Source organism: Aythya marila (assembly GCF_965140915.1).
Source record: "Aythya marila genome assembly, chromosome: Z".
NCBI lineage: Eukaryota > Metazoa > Chordata > Aves > Anseriformes > Anatidae > Aythya > Aythya marila.
This window is the reverse complement of record NC_139080.1, coordinates 30,604,368-30,620,915: the sequence shown is the minus strand read 5'-3', so window position 1 is coordinate 30,620,915 and position 16,548 is coordinate 30,604,368. Positions and strand designations below refer to the sequence as shown.

The 16,548-nt window shown below is 34.9% G+C and overlaps 1 protein-coding gene across 3 annotated transcripts in view; it reads right to left on the bottom strand.

Moving 5' to 3' along the window:
- The window catches only part of UHRF2 (ubiquitin like with PHD and ring finger domains 2), an 85,166-nt gene that overhangs the window by 16,212 nt on the left and 52,406 nt on the right, over positions 1-16,548 (bottom strand). For all 3 annotated transcript variants that reach the window (XM_082782519.1, XM_082782517.1, XM_082782518.1), the window contains exons 5-8: positions 14,096-14,205; positions 8,216-8,402; positions 4,097-4,220; positions 3,608-3,715 (exon numbers count right to left, since the gene is read on the bottom strand). In XM_082782519.1, the coding sequence (XP_082638645.1) occupies positions 3,608-3,715; positions 4,097-4,220; positions 8,216-8,402; positions 14,096-14,205 (529 nt within the window). The remainder of the gene's footprint in view (positions 1-3,607; positions 3,716-4,096; positions 4,221-8,215; positions 8,403-14,095; positions 14,206-16,548) is intronic.

The window sequence follows — 16,548 nt, the reverse complement described above, 5'->3', positions numbered from 1 at the left end:
AAACTAGAGGATAACTCTCAGATAACGAATGTGCAACTTAGCTGCAACCACACCACTCAAGAGCTGCTGTTGTAGCATAAACCTGCAACATCATTAGTCTGCTGGGATGTATCTCTCAAAAAAATTAGTATATTAACCAGATTTTTGCTGCTTGTTCCAGACTACAAAATTATATTTAAAAATTAACAAGAATAAACAAGAGATGACATATTAAATTCTGTACTTTCTCACTACATAATGTCAAAAATATTATTAATAGAATTAAGATTCCCAGCATAAAAACAATTAGGATCCTTCTTCATACCTTCTTATACTCCTTCATACCTAGGCTTTGTCTGTTCTGATTCTGCCTCTCCCGCTCCTGTACCCCTTTTTCCATCCTATACTTTTAAGCAACTTCCATAAAAGTTTACGTTCTTTTGCTATGTCTTGTACTTTCATAATACTACAATACATCAGACCAAAGATCCAGCTGGCAAAGAAAAAAAAAAAAAGCTGTCTCTAACAACAGACAAGAGCAGACAGCTGTGCACAGTATGAAAACTCTGTAAGGATACAATAATCCTTCCTTGTACAATTTTTCAGCATACAGCTGTCTAGGACTCCAACTTCCTAAATTACTTAGAACTTATTGAACCCATAGTACCCAAGAGAAAAAAGTGTTCACAATAGTGCTGCTTGTCTTATGAACCAGAACTAGCTTGTACCTTTTGAATCAGTCACCTGATTTTTATTTTTTTTTATTTTGAAGACCCCTTTTCTGCATTACAGATGTATGCAGATTGTTCCTTAATCATACTTTTCATACCATACTTCATTTTGCAGACTTCAACCCCACACCATCTTTTTAATCCTCTTCCATAATGAAAAGTGTTTTCACTTGAATTAAAACTACCCCATTCCTTTTATCACCCTGATTCTTGTTCATAATAATATCTACTATTTTCCTAGCCCTTCCTTTCAGAGTATTTTAACTCCTGATATACTTTCTTGGTCACTACTGGACATTAAGACAGCATATTTTCAAAAATAGCTGTTAAGAGATCTTCCTAAATAATAATGAAAAAAGTAGCTGAAAGCCCAGTACAATTCATATGAAATTAGAAATGTTCCCAACCCCATGTTTACTATCCACAACGACGTAGGACTCTCACCTAACTTTATCAGCTATTTGCCAATTTTTCCAGACCATTTATGTGCATGCAGAATAAAAAGGCCCCACTATTGTGCTCCTCTTTCCTGCTGTATTAAACATCCTCTCATTCATTCCTCCCTCCCTTCTTTCATTTCCAGGACTTATCAATTAAATTTAGGTTTCTGGTAGGTGATTCACCCCAAAGATGAATTCTGGTAAGTAATTCATGCCAAAGATGCTCTTCAGGTGCTCCCTCCAGAAGCAATACTTAGGCAATTTTCTTCTAGGGAAAAGAGAGTTTGGGTCATGAAAAACTACACAAATCAAAAATACAGCATCTAAAGTCTCTAAATTCTCATAGATCTGCTTAGGAGAAACCCATTTCTCATACAGAAGACCAGTTATGTGAGAAACAAAAGTGTAATTTAAGTGGCTATGGAGAAAAGTTTTTTGTTTGTTTGTTTTTAGTGAAATGTTTCATTTGTACCAAAAAATAAATTGTTAGGTATAAATGGCAATTGCCTTTGCTGTCTATTCCACACACACACACACACACACACACACATATACACAAAATCATGATTCTTTGCTTAATTTTCTTACAAAAGCAGCTCTGTATTTCTGTTCCTTTTCCTACCAGCACGAAAGATCATAAAACTATCAGCTTTTGTGTCACCAATGGAGTTCCTAAGAAAAAGACAAACTTACAACTTTAATTACTTCTGAAGCCATGAAAAAACTTTTTTTTGAGATTTTGAGTCTGCACAGGTGATTTCAGAAACTTCTCTTACTTGGTGATTTTAGAAACTTCTCTTATTTATGAAACTATGCTTAATCTGGAAGCCAATAAAAATGTAACTATTTTAATTCCTTTCAAAAAAGTTCTTCAAGCACAGGAGAGGTCAGCAAAATATCCTGAGGAATCGAAATGGAATTCTCCTCTTAACTAAGTAGCTGTGTGTTAAAATCAATGGGATAATGAACAGCATGATTTCACAGTGCAAAATTAATTTGCTTATAATCTCGTATTGACAGAAGCACTCATGATGTACACCAGTGTGCCAGTGTGAGGAAGAATCAGTTTAGATTTTAACTGCCTCATTGTGATCTCTACCAAAGGAGAAACTGAAACCTGTTGCTATATAGAAACCATCTGCTACAAACTGTATCAGCCTTAAAAACTGCACACTCTCCCAAATCCAGAATTCTTCAGACAGCAGTGAAGACACCTCCATCAGACGAAATCTTCCTGTTAAGTAATTGCTTCTATTGTTTGAAAAATAAAATATCTATCTTCTTCTCATAAGAAAGCAGGTGATAAGAAGTTCAGAGAGCTAATCAGAAAAGGCTTCTGATTCTTGTTATGCCCATGTTTAAGCACAGAAGAAAAAAATGCTTCTGTTCTTCTGCATATGATGGAAAACACTCTGTTACAAACTATTACACATGTAGGAGACAAATAATTAACTGATTTTGAAAACAAGTAAGTATCCATTTCCCTGACACAAACAACAAACAATCAAAAAACAGAACAAAAATCAGGGATATCAGATAAGATCAGGGAAAACAAAGAAAGTTTGCAGTTTCTTGGACCCTTCAAAACCATAAAAAACAGTACTGGCATAAAAAGATGCTATCCCATCATTCCAGCTTTTTAAAAAACTTACATATATATATAAAACACACACACACACATATATATATATATAAATTTTATGTATATATTCATAAAGTGCCTATCACCATATTGATAAACATTCTGCTCCTCTATATATCGGCACAGTACTGTATAACCAAAATATGAAATGGACTGGGAAAAATAAATTCCCTTCTAGCCCAGATGGGATGATATTTCAGCCAGCTGTTTTTTTGTTTGTTTGCTAATCTAGTTTACCTCAGAACCTAAGAAATATTTGCAACAGAAAATGAGACAGTGCAAGAAGTAGCAAATGCTGAATGGACAGCTTATGTCATTACTAGTACAGGCTTATGCTGTTTTAATATGTTCACCTGCTTGAAAGAATAGTTGGATGTCAGTTATGCATGACCAAAAAAACTAACAGTTAGTCAACTTATAGTGATATCATCTACTGCTTTTGAAATCCACAGTCTACATTTCTTTAGTGGGATGACCAGTTCACATGAAGGAGAATTCAGAAAACACTTTACTCTATTCACTAAGTATTCCACTCAGAATTTTAATATGTGAAATTTGTTTATTCTCATTACAACAGACTTCTATTTAAAAATAATTCATTTTTTTAAAAAAACACTACTTATTAGCTGTATTATAAAATCTGTATGCTTCTATTTCATTACAGTTGGCATCACTTCCAGTATCACACTGTACGTGCTTTATCTTGTCCTGGTGAAAATGAAAATTATCAATCTAAATTTACATTAGTGTCCAGCACATTTATTATTATTCTTATTTACTTCAACTACAGCTAATACTGAAGCAACATACCATACCTGAACTCTGAATTTCCAAGTTGTCCCAACAGGAACACCAGGAATAGGTCCATAATGATTTGAAGGAACAATCGTGCATTCCTTAGTGCGACCAACACAGGCCATGCCCTAAAAACACAGAATGACTTAATGTTATAATATTGAAGACTACTTGAAAAATCAGATACAGATGTCAGGAAATCTAATCATTATAAAAAAATACATACTTAAAAATGCATTAACAATTGTTAAAGAAATGTTTTAAGTAATGTGTGTTCATGTTTTTTGGGGGGAGATTGGGAGTTGGTTTTTTTTTTGCTTTTACCTCTAGTCACCTTAATAATTCTTCCACTGCTTTAACTGTCAGTAGATAGTGGGCAGGATTCATCATTGTCTCATAGTCTGTGCAACCCAGTACTGAATTTTGTGTAGTGCATATAGAAGTATAATTACAGATGTAGCACATACATGAACAATCAGAGTAATAGCTATTTCTAAAACACACTCTACCTTGCCCCAGTCTCTCTGGCTTTCAGTACTGGCAGATGGCATCTTTGCTTTCTTTTTACTCTGTTTGAGCTTTTCTCCAGCCTTTACAACTTCATTAGAATCATTTTTGCAGGAAGGACAATACCTAAAAAAACGGTTTTAGTAAATTCTCAATTACTTCATAATAATGGCAATACATTTCCTGTAGCCAAAATAGTGTCAACTGGTTTATCTTGACTGAATATTTAAAGCTAGCAAATATATACCAGTCTCAAGCAGCTGAAGCCTATAGTTGAAAAAAAAATGAACCCAACATGAACAAATGCTGTCAACTTTAAAATAGGGCTTTTCAGTTTTTTTGAAGGTAGAGTGTTAGAGGCAAAACATTTCACTATTCTTTCTCACATGATGTGTGAGACGTCCCCATGTGTCCTGTATTCTCTCTTCATTCTGTCCTCTTTCGTTCAGACCATGTAAAGGAGAAGATAGCCGAGATTAGAGTATGCTGCTAACCAGTGCTCGGGGTTTGTTTGTATGTCCTGCCCACTCTACCCTTATTTTCTGCTTCTACTGTACTAAATTTCACTGCAGACAGCTGAATGTGAAACAGAGCCAAGACACCATGTAATATGGGTAGACAGACAGACATACAGGCACACACACACACACACATTCATATTCATTAATCCTACCCCACAATGCCTAAGGCACTTGGAACACAGCACTGGGACTCATTCCAGCTAACACAAAGCCAGCCTGATAGGAAAGAAGGAGATAGCAGTACGCCGTGGCTGCAGCAGAGAGAGAAGGGAGGTACACTGGCCGTTTTACTGCTTCTAAAAAGATTTTCATCCCACTCCAGGAATGCTAATGCAAAGATAATTAATTGTCCATGTTTCTGGCTTCCATGGCCTAAGTTTGGCCCACAAGCTGCTAATGGAAGACACCTGATATAAAATAACATTGATAACTTAATTTAGATTGCTACCACTACTGCTACTACTACTACTACTGTTTTGGATTTATGACCTTATGCATTTGGTTATGAACAGAAGATTTAATGATTAATGTCCACAGAAACAAATTTCACTATGCCAATAAAGGTGATGAGCCAGTAAGACAATGAAGGTACATTGATTACAAGAAATGAAAAATAATACAAGATGTTGAATTTGTCTAGCACTAAGACTTTGGATGATATTACTGAAGTTGTTTTGAAAAAAAAAAAAGAGTATGCAATGGCCACCTACAAAGAAGGAAGATGATAAAATGCAAGTTCACAAGGTGAATTTAACAGTGGCATCCCCTGCTTTTTGATAGCATAACCATATTACCTTAATAGCTTTTAATGTAAGCTTCTCACAAAATATTAAATATTGTTTAGCATATAGGAGGGCCTCATCTCTGCAAGAGAACCTTATTATAATTTCCCAAACTGCAAGTTTATCCCCTGCACGGAGTTTGCCAAATCTTTCCACTTCCAAAACAAGCAAGATCTAGCAGGATGTTAAGGATCACATGGCCATTACCCTTTGCTACTATGTAAGAAGGGAGAACGCAGACCTCCTCTTTGCTAGGAGATCCTGCTTTGCCCGGTGTAACTGAGCTACTTCTACATACAATGAAGCATTAAGACTGAAGAGGGCTGGTATTACTAAGTATCACAAAATAACTACTATAGAGCCACCTCCGTAACAGTACCTCTTCCACCCAATGATTTCATCCACAGATGCAACTATTTGTTTACTTGAATAAACAAATCTTAAGGCTTGTATTGTTACACAGCAGACAAAAACAAGTTAAAATGCTTGACAGCCTTTTTGCAAGACATTTTATATATTATGAATATGGTTTTTAGATTATATGAATTAACCTTCTGCTACTTGTGGAAATTCATAATCATTTTGTGAGGAATGCAAGTAGAAGGGTCTAAACTTTTATGTAACCCATGACCTGACAGACTATATAGGCTACATTTTCAGTCAATTCAATTTTTCTGTGGTTGCCTACAGAACACCACATTTCCTGTAAGGAGGAAAACCATCCTATGGATCTATGCTATGCAGTTACAGTCATGCTATTGGAAGAGGGTAGGGATATCTAAGAGGGTAGGGATATCTAAGTAATTCCAACACTTCGAAAAAATTTGCATTCTTCAGACTTTCTTTGTAGCTCTCTGAAATTGATGTAGAATAACTCCTAAGAACATCTTCTTAGAAGTTTTTGAAAAAGAATGGGTGCCAGTGAAGATTAGAACAGTAATGACTAATCTGAAAAATCATCTGAGGCACCCAGCAGTCCAAGATAATCTTAGCACACTAATTAAATCAAAGAGACACTGGTGGCTGGTGAGATTTCAATATTAGTATCCTAACATGCCTATCGAACTTGCTGTGTATCTGAGGATACAGAAGAAACTAGAGAAAATAAATAGTTCTTGGATTAGAACGAAAGATTTTGTGACTTTGTGTGAAGAGGGTCACTGACTTGGAGCATATTTATTTTCTTTATGCGAAATTTAACTGTGATTAATATTGGAAAATAAATGAATTTAACTGTTGCTGGAGTACTGGATTTTGGGAGTAAGTAACTGAAGAAGAATGGATGGACTGAACAGATGTATACTTCCAGCCAGGTGGTCTCATTGAACATTCTGAATGAAGTCAAAAAAGAACTTCTCAGCTGCTATATCCAAAGGGCAAGCACTATGAAGTAAAAATGCTGTATAAGGACTGCAGTCAGTAATAAACCATTTGTGTGTTGAGAATGGTTTCCAACATGACATCAACTCATTAATGTCGGCAATTAGTAGGAAGCAAGAAGATGCCATATACAGCAAGAACAATCTCCCCTGACAGTAGAAAACTTAGGGATAGTTATGACTAGTATGATGCATAATACACATTGCTGAATAAACACTGTCATTTTGCACATGGAAGAAGTGGAAGGCACAGAGGCAATATTGAAATAAATGCTATTCTTAATTCCAACTACCATTCCAAAAAAAGTGGATACAATGCTTCTCATTGCAGAAATTTCATAGGACAAAGAAAAAACAGTAGCCTCAGTATTGCCACTGAGAAATACCTATCACTGTTAATCTCTCAATTGCTTAATCACACATTGGCATAAATATAGAAGGAGCTCAGAAAAAATTGATACCACAGAAAACAGGCACAGCATTAGTGACTTTCCAATACACAAACTTACTTTGCATGCGGCATCCACTACGGTATAGTGGATTGAGTTACTTATTTCCAAAGAAAGTTAAAACTTCCATAGCACTTTAATGGATTTTTTTATTTGAAGTGTACCGTTCCACAAAAATTAATCACAAGGCCCAAAGATATTCCATAAAACGTAGCCATAGACATCTTAGACATTAACTGATGTCTACATAATGGAAAACTTTACTTAAATGAAGTTCTATTTATTACTCATTTATAAAGGATTAGCATCTCACATAAGTCACAGGCAGGTTATAAATATGAACAGTGTAAATTGTAGATAGCTAATAAGGACAAAAAATGGCACAGTGCCCAAGATAACTTACTGGGCTGCTAGTGGTTCCATGCAGACTCACTTCAAAATACAGTTACCTTGATTTGACAATGTGAGTTAGCTTGGTTTTCCTGCTGGCAGAGCCAGGGACAGTAAAAAGGAGAACGGCAAGCTGGTGGATCTCGCACAGCAGGAGATATGAAAGGGGCAGAGGCAACCAGAAGACAGGGGAAGGTCTCAAGGCCAGCAATAGTGGCAGAGGATACAGTGAAAGAGAATGGTGAAGGAAAGAGTGTTGTTCAAGCAGTGGAGCTTGAATGAAATTAAGAGACAAGGGAACAACCACTGTAAGTAAATATAATCAGATCAGGCAATGTCCTAATGATCGCAGTGAATAAAATGAACATACCTGTTTTTGAAATTATGTAATGATCATTAAAGCTTACTACTAATCCTTTATGAATGATTTAAAGGAATTATTGTGACAGAAAACATAATGGTTTACGTTAAGTGGACAGATGAATAACACACCAGAATTACAAAAATTCTTCAGTAGTGTCTCTTACGAGGTGCAAATAACAAAGAGGTACCTTGTGCAGAATGGTAATATAGATAAGTAAATCATCCTTGTATATTTACCAGTCCTCATCTTCTGGTATCTTGCTTAAGGGAGGGTTCAGGCAGTATATATGATAAGCCATATTACATTCATCACACAGGAGTTGCATGTGAGCATCCTGTTTTCCACCACACAAATAACATGAACAAAAACGGCATTCCTTATCTGGATCAGCCCTACAGTGCTTGCACTCAGGGCCACTTTTTCCTGTCAAAAACAAAGAAAAAGTCAAATGCCATGTATCTCAGAAAACTGCATTACTGTATCAACAGGAAACAATTCTTTCTGCACATGAACACTTTCCTCTTGAAATTTATGTATTTATTCTCCCCCCCCCCCCCATAATAACTTTTATTTGACTACCTAGGCCAACGGGATTTTTTGTTGTATAAACCAGCAGCTTCTCTTATTTTCTCCCCATCAGCCCACTGTGCCTCACTGCCTTCAACATGACACCAGCATACTGCCTACAGATGAAGCCTTGAACAATCTTTGGTTGGAGTCTTCTTAAATTCAGCTATGAAAAAACCCCAGTTAGGAAATTGGTAACAGTCAAATGCAGACAGAACTACAATCTAGAACAGCTTTCTTTCCCGTAGAATTAAATTTACAGTTGCATAAAAGAATTAATAGTCTAAGATCATAGTCCACCTCAAAATCACCAGTTGTTCACAGCAGCAGTTTAGTTTACACACAAAGAAACACTAACTTTCTGGTTTAGCTCACTTGGAAATTTGGACTAAATGAACACTGCTATGAAAAAAAAAAAAAAAAGACACACACACACACAAAAAAATGGCATTTGTTCCCAAATCATTCAGTAGCCTAAAATAATGAAAGAGCAGAACAGAGAACAATTAAGACTTACAGGAAAAATGTTTGAAACAACTGGGAAGTCCAGAGAAATGAGAGAAGACTTCAGAAGAGAACTTGATCACTGCTCAAACAATTCCTTCATTAAAAGAAAAAAAAAAAAAATCACAGAATCATAGGATATCCCGAGTTGGAAGGGAACCACAAGGATCACCAAGTCCAACTCCTGTCCATGTTCAGATGTGTTCTGTGTGAAAGACATCTAGAAATGCCATGGAAGTGAACTTGACCTTCAATTAGCCTAATATAATAATTAACTGAATAATTCCAAGCTGCTCTTGAAATATCATCTTATCTGAAAGAAATAAATGTCTTTGAATCAGAAGGCACAGAAAACTACAAAGACTATTTGAGAGTTTGGAGTTGGATACAGGAAGTTGCAGAATCTAGACGCCTGCAATAATACAAAGACTTTTTTTTTTTTTTTTTTCTGAAAGTTTAGAAGATAGGAAAATAGAAAGGCTTATTAACTAACTTTCTTCATTCATTCTGTGAAGTTTACAACTTGTAATTCTAGATCTCTGTTCCTACTGTAACATTCTATAATTTCATTCACTTGGATGGACAGACTGTTTATGTGAAGTTTTGAGACAGTTGCAGACTGTCAGAAATACTATAAAATACGAACAACAACCTTTTCCTCCTTCTGAAGAAGTGATAGACATCAAGGTAGATAACGTTCGTTCCTGTTACTACTTCCACAAGAGAAAGAAGGTGAGCGGGAATACAACGAAGAGTTTAAGACAGATGAGGAAAATCATAGGTAAAAACATTTTTAGTACTGACAGTGGCCATCAGTTTGTTAGAGTACTTTAATATGTACTCTCTTTGTGTACTCTAACTGGGAAATCTCAATACAAGCTCAGAAAAAGGAATAGGGAAGACAGGGCCATAAAATGTTCTCAGGAGAGCAATTCTGGGAGAAAAAAATAACCATGTGTTATAGTAGTTCAGAAACTGGAAGAGCTGGAATGCCAACACTTAGAATAAATCTTCTTGTAAGTCCATAGGCAAACTATCTGAGAAACTTCTGAACTGATTGATAATGTCTACTCAAAAGGGCTATTTGCCTAGAAGGACAGTCTGGCAGACAAAATCTGTGACAGACAAAATTGCCCCTGTCATAATCTTTGCTAAAAATACCCCCAACTTATTATTCATTCAAAAACTAACACTTTCATTCTCAGAAACAAAGACTGAATATGTCCATGATGTCACAGGCAAATTCATTAATAACAAATTTGAAAAGGAGGCCCATTACAAAAATGCAAACTATAAACCAACCTGCTCTAACCCCAAGCCCCATACAGCCTTTAGGAGACAGCATGAACTAAGAGTATCACACCAAAAGAGAAGGGCACAAGTGTCAAATCATAAAATTTAAGAAAACATTGCCTGTTTCCATAAAAGATTTAACCCTTAGTAAAAAATAGGGGTTTTTTTCATACTAAAGGATGTCTGTCTTTCTGACACATTTTTATGGGAGACTAGATTTTCTCAAACCTCATGGATACCTGCCCCCAGGTTTGTCTCACTAGAAGGGGACAATACTATTCAGGGACAAGTTTCCATCTGCTAGTAGCTTTATTTCATATTTTTTCTTCACCATGAGTTATTGTTTAAGTTGCTGCCTTCAGATGCTGGAAAGCCTATCAAGTCATTGTAAGATAGTTTGCTCACATAACATAAAGATTTAAGAGCCGATTCCTGACAGAAAGAAAGACGAGGTATCTTCTTGATATATCCAGAACAGTTCTGGATACTTTTGCATTTTTCCTAAGCATATGGAGAACAAAAGTCATAACTATGGGATTGCAGATATCTCAGCCCCTACCTGCTGGGAAAAAACCTGCTGTCCCAACTGGATAGACTTTACAGAAAATGTGATCAGCACAGATCAGAATGAAAACCTCTGTGGGAGAAACTCCATACTGAAAGTCTTTTAAGAAAGTGGGACCGGAATACCAAGTGTTGTGCTACCTCTACTGTCCTTCTGGATGATATTGAGCAATGTTCTTATCTTCACAGGTGGAAGACGTACACCTACATTGTAATGTGTAAATTTCTGTATGGGAAAAGACAAAAAAGCATCCAAATGGAAGTGATCTTCTAGTCTAAGACTTCTCCCACAGGGTTCATTTGAAGAGAAAACAAACAAACAAACAAACAGACAAACTTAAAGAGTGCTGATGAAACAATCTGTACATGGCTGTACCTGTGGAATTTCTCAAACAGCTATGCAAAACTCACTGATCTGTCCAAGCTATCAACATCAATTCAAGTCGAAGTTGAAGAAATCCCAGGTAACTGGTCACTCCTTTGAAAAATCTTAGAACTGATGATTGAGCTGTCCCTAAACAAACTCATACTCTATCTCATCTGAGAAATAACAGGCAAAAGGAAATTTATTTTTCTCTATATCTTACCACCACATGTTGTCTAGAATTATGTAATTTACTTTTTTCTGTTACAAAATCAGTTTCTTAGGTCAAAGTTTAGTAACAATCTCTTTTAAATATATATGTATTTCTGAAAAAAAAGACAGAGGTCTATGTATTTGTTCAGTTAAACAACACCTGAAGTTTTCAACATTCTTCAATATACAAACAAAATGCAAACTTTTGTTTTCATTACATGGCTTTAATTTCTTACATTTATGCTTTACCATGTTTGTAACTGAAATGCACTCATTATACCTGGCATATTGGTCATATGGAGACAGGTCTGTTCATCCCTACCAGCCAGGTATACTTTAGTTGCACTTATTATTTCACTTTCTCCTTTTTTTTTTTTTTTTTTTTTTTTTTACTGGAAGAGTTACCTCACATTTATTGCATAAATCTTGATTTTTTTTCTAATTTATATATACAAGGCCTCATTAACATATTACCATGCTCAAGGAGTAACAATTTCCCTGTAGAGATAGCCTACAGTGTTTATATGGTGAGGATGATTTCCTAAGTATGCATACTAACTTTTGGAAAGGACACAGCTTCATTAGACAACAATATAGTCAGCACATATTCTGATTCTGCTCACAGCAATCTTATTTAAAGACAGTTAATTCTTGAATATCACATGATACTATTGTAAGAAAAATCTACTGCTTTTCATAGCATACAAATAAGTTAAGATAGATGTCCATGTACTGATAGATACATGTGTATGTCTTTTAATTTTTTTAAATGCGAAGTAGGTTGAGCACGGCAGAAAGGCAATGGCTGTACTATTACTACTTAGAGCTCAATTGATATGCAGTGTTGTAAATCAACAATGACAAGACAGTTTACCACAAAAATTAGAACCACAATAACAGAAATGGAAAGGGCAATGTGGTGAGAAAGATGGACTCAGAAAAAAAGAACAGTTTATGAGAAGAAATCAAACTAAATTACCAGATCAATTAAATTTGTAGGTTTACATTTTTAAAGTTTATATTTCTATGTTATATTTATTTACGTAGGTTTATAAACAACATCCTGAAACAGGAACATGAACAGAATGAAACAAAACATACACAGAGGTGCTAATCTCTATACAGATAGCAGTAAGTGAGTCATTTAAGCAAAAAGGTTACAAATGACGAAATAGGTATAAAATAGGAAGGGAAGGAGCTGTACGTGAAAATAAAGAGCTTGAATTTGAAATAGTAAAAACAGCAATCATCAGAGGAAGCACAGAATGTAAAATAAATAAATACTCAAGCCAAATCAGATGGTCCCAATGTAGCTAATTTTGTATAGTCAGCAATATAGTAATTACTCACTTCCTTAACATGTCTATACTTTTAAAAATTAATTTAGTATACAGAAAACGTGGGAAAGAACTAAACAAACTGTAATAATTTTATATGCCCTTTAAAAGGTTTTGTAAATAATTATACTTGAAAAATAAATAGGTTTGTAAAAGCAAAGCAGTACCTATACATTTTAACTTTTCTCATATCAGTTTTTAAAATAGAAACGTGTTTTAAGATATTGCAAAACCCCTTAAATTATACAAAGAGAAGATAAAAAGAATGTGCTGTTTATTTATTTATTTATGTAATATTATTTTTTTTTGTAAGTAACCTAAGGAAAGTAAATCACAAGCAATGAAAAATGAATTGTGAAAAGTTTATTTACAGAAAGTCATATTTCAGCTTTTAAGAAGACAACTTCAAATGCAGTGTGCTTTTCTAAAAATTTTTTTAGACGCATACAGGTAAACAGTAAGTACACTAATTATTGTGCACTAATAGCTACATAAAAAGATTCCGAAAAATACTTGCCTTGGCATCAAGAATCTAAGATATGATGTATCTGCTTCATTTTTTAATTCAGTAACATCTATTAGTAGAGCTGAAGATAAATCTCTCAGTTTCACTGTCATAAACACCATCTTATCACTCCTAACTTCAGTATATCTTTAAAGTTAGGATAAAATGTCCCACCACTTTTTAGATAATGCTGCCACCAACTCCTTCCATTGGCTGTGGGGAGGATGAGGAGGTATGGCATAGTTATTTTTAGAAGGTTTTAGAGGGCGAAATAATAATCTAAACATTAATTATTTGGTTTGTTTGTTTGTTTTTTTCATGATACTAGTACCTCTGGTACAAACTTCTTAATTTTATTTTTTAATTCATACATAATAACAGGTTTAAAGAGCAGCATTACAGACTAATTCTGTCTTTGGCATTTATTAATTTATTAGAAGTTTAAATGGCATGTCCATTGCCATAAAAGTTCTGGTGACCTGGACACCTGTCAAGTAACTTAACTGGGATTATTAATTCATTTTGCACAGTTTGTTTGGAATATTCCCATTACTCTGCTCATGACAAAGATGTTAAAATCTACCTTACAAGAAATACACCTTTAGAACAGAAATCTAAAAAGAATTCTATGTTACTACATTCCTGTGCATGCAAAACCTTTATTATTACCTCTGCAAACTCCTTCTTCTGCATTTTAAATACACATCATTCAAGTATTCAATTTTTTATATCTATTCAAGTGCCAAAAACGAAAACAAAAAACACATACTTTTGAAATCTCCATCACCAAATGTCAATGGATAAGCTCCTGGCTTTTCAATCTTGTACATTTCTTCTATAAAAAGGATTTTACAATCATTTATTGTGTCTTCTGGGCCTCTGAAAAATAAAAATAAAAAGTACATTCAACTTGGTTTCTCAGACCTAGACTCTGTAATTTATGACTCCCAAGCAATGGAATAAATCTATGTAGCATCTTTTTTCATTGTTGATTCAGTCCACACACAAAATTCGGCACAGTACTAACTCTACCAAAACCAAAACATATGCTCTTTACACTTGCATAAACAAAAGACTAGCTCATTGCCCTCGGATTACCTGACTGTCACATCACAGCTTGTAACTAAGTATGTCCTCCTTGACAGCCACCCACACCATTGCAATTCTCTAAATTGTACCTCTAAACCTACAAACTATTTTGCTAGCTGATCAGACAAAATCCTATCCTCTTGAATAAAGCATGCTAAATATCGTTGTGAAGGTACACTGTCAGAAATGAACTAGATTTGTGACTTACAAGATACAGTAACAGATGTTACTTGGAACCTATACAGCAAGAAAAATGATAAAGGAGATCGTTTAAAACTCTTATCACCAAAAGAAAGCTTCAAAAACCCTACTTTGACTTCTAAAATGTCTTGGAAAACTAAAATCCAATCCTGCAAACACATGTACAATATTGAATTTCAGATACTGAGATTAGTCCTGTTAATAACAGATTTCTGTACCAGCTCCACTCATTAGACCTCAGCGATAAATAACAAATACCCTATGACTCCACAGCCCTAATGCTAAAAGCCTTCTAGAGATGGATTAGGGAACATAATGTGTAAAGTGAAGGTTTTCACTTTCTCACATGTATTTACTAAAATTCTAATCCAAATATAAATGCATTTAGATAGAAAAGGTTAGAAAAAAAAAAAAAAACACACAACACTTCTAAAATGCTATCTATTCCCTCCTCACTAGGATAATAGAGTGTGTTCTTCAACTACCTCTTCTTCTACCATATTCAATTTACTACCTAATTTAGAACTGATTGTGAAGTTTCAGTATAATGCATATTGGAAGCATTTATTACTGACCAGTCTCACTGACTTCACTGAATTGTGTTATTACCTATTGAGCAATCTGACAAAAGAGAAAGGAATCTGCTTGCTGTAGAGCTTTATTTCTTTTAGAATGATACCCAGCTATTAAAAATAAGTCTGAAGAACTTTTGGGTTTGTTGAACTTCTCTCCTTGTCAAAATTTACTCTTTTGAACTGCTGCAATCCCTATTTTGATTCTAAAAGACCTCTTCAAAATCTGAAATTACACAAGCAACTAAAGGAATATAGACCAGGAATGCCATAGCTTTAATTATGACGATTATACAGTTTAACATTTTACCAAGCCTGTGATGTTTGTAGTTAAAATGTCCGGGGAGCACTCTGCAACACAATATTTTTTTTTCTTCTCTCCCATACAGAGACATTGGATGTGCTGGACATAACAGAGAAGCAGTAGCACACAGTCAGCCTATTTCCAAGTTAGGAAAGGGTTAAGATTACACAGGTTTTTGAAGGCTTTATTATGAATGAAAAACAAAACAAAACAAAAAACTAACACCTATTTGAACTATGTTGTGCAAGATTCTGCTAAGCAAAACTAAAGTGTACTGAATCATTACAGAGAAAAAATGAAAACCAATAACATTGAAGATACTGATAAAATATTGCTAAACTGGAGACTACTTTCCAAGCAAACACCACCAGTAAGATAAAATGCTATGTTTCTTTCAAACTGTACAAGTGTACACCATCCTGACAATATGTATAAATAGGATGAACAAGTCTTACAAGCCCCATTGGTAGGATATTTTTAAGAAATAATCACAGAGATAATCTAAAAATTCTTGCATAAAGATCCAAGTGGCATACTCCTACAAAAAGTTCTAAGCCACAAAACTACATCAAACTATAGATGAGCAAGGAAACAATATATTATGGTCCAGAGCAAATAAGGCTAACTGCAATAACAGATCATCTTCACGACTAACACACTGGTGTCTGGGATTCTTTACCGAATATGACCAGATTCACAGGTCTGAATGTGTTGGGGAGCATGTATACTGCTTCTAAAAACAATGTAGGAAAGAAATGCACATGCACATACACTCACAAAAAGTATGTATCTAGTTTAAGTAAATCCATTTAAATGTCATCACTGTTTCTGTCCTCTTTATTGCTGATGCCTAAGAGCAGTTTTACTATCAAAGCAAACATGAGGCCTTTGTGCCATTCAAAGTTCCAAGCAGCTCTAGCCAACGGAAATGTAAATTAGAACATTCTTAATAAAAAGCTGCTATTTGTCTGTTAATAGTTTGTGGTGACTCAAATCTGGGACTTGACCATTTATTTTGCTTGAGGGTGTGCCTCTGCTTCTTCAGTAAGACTACAG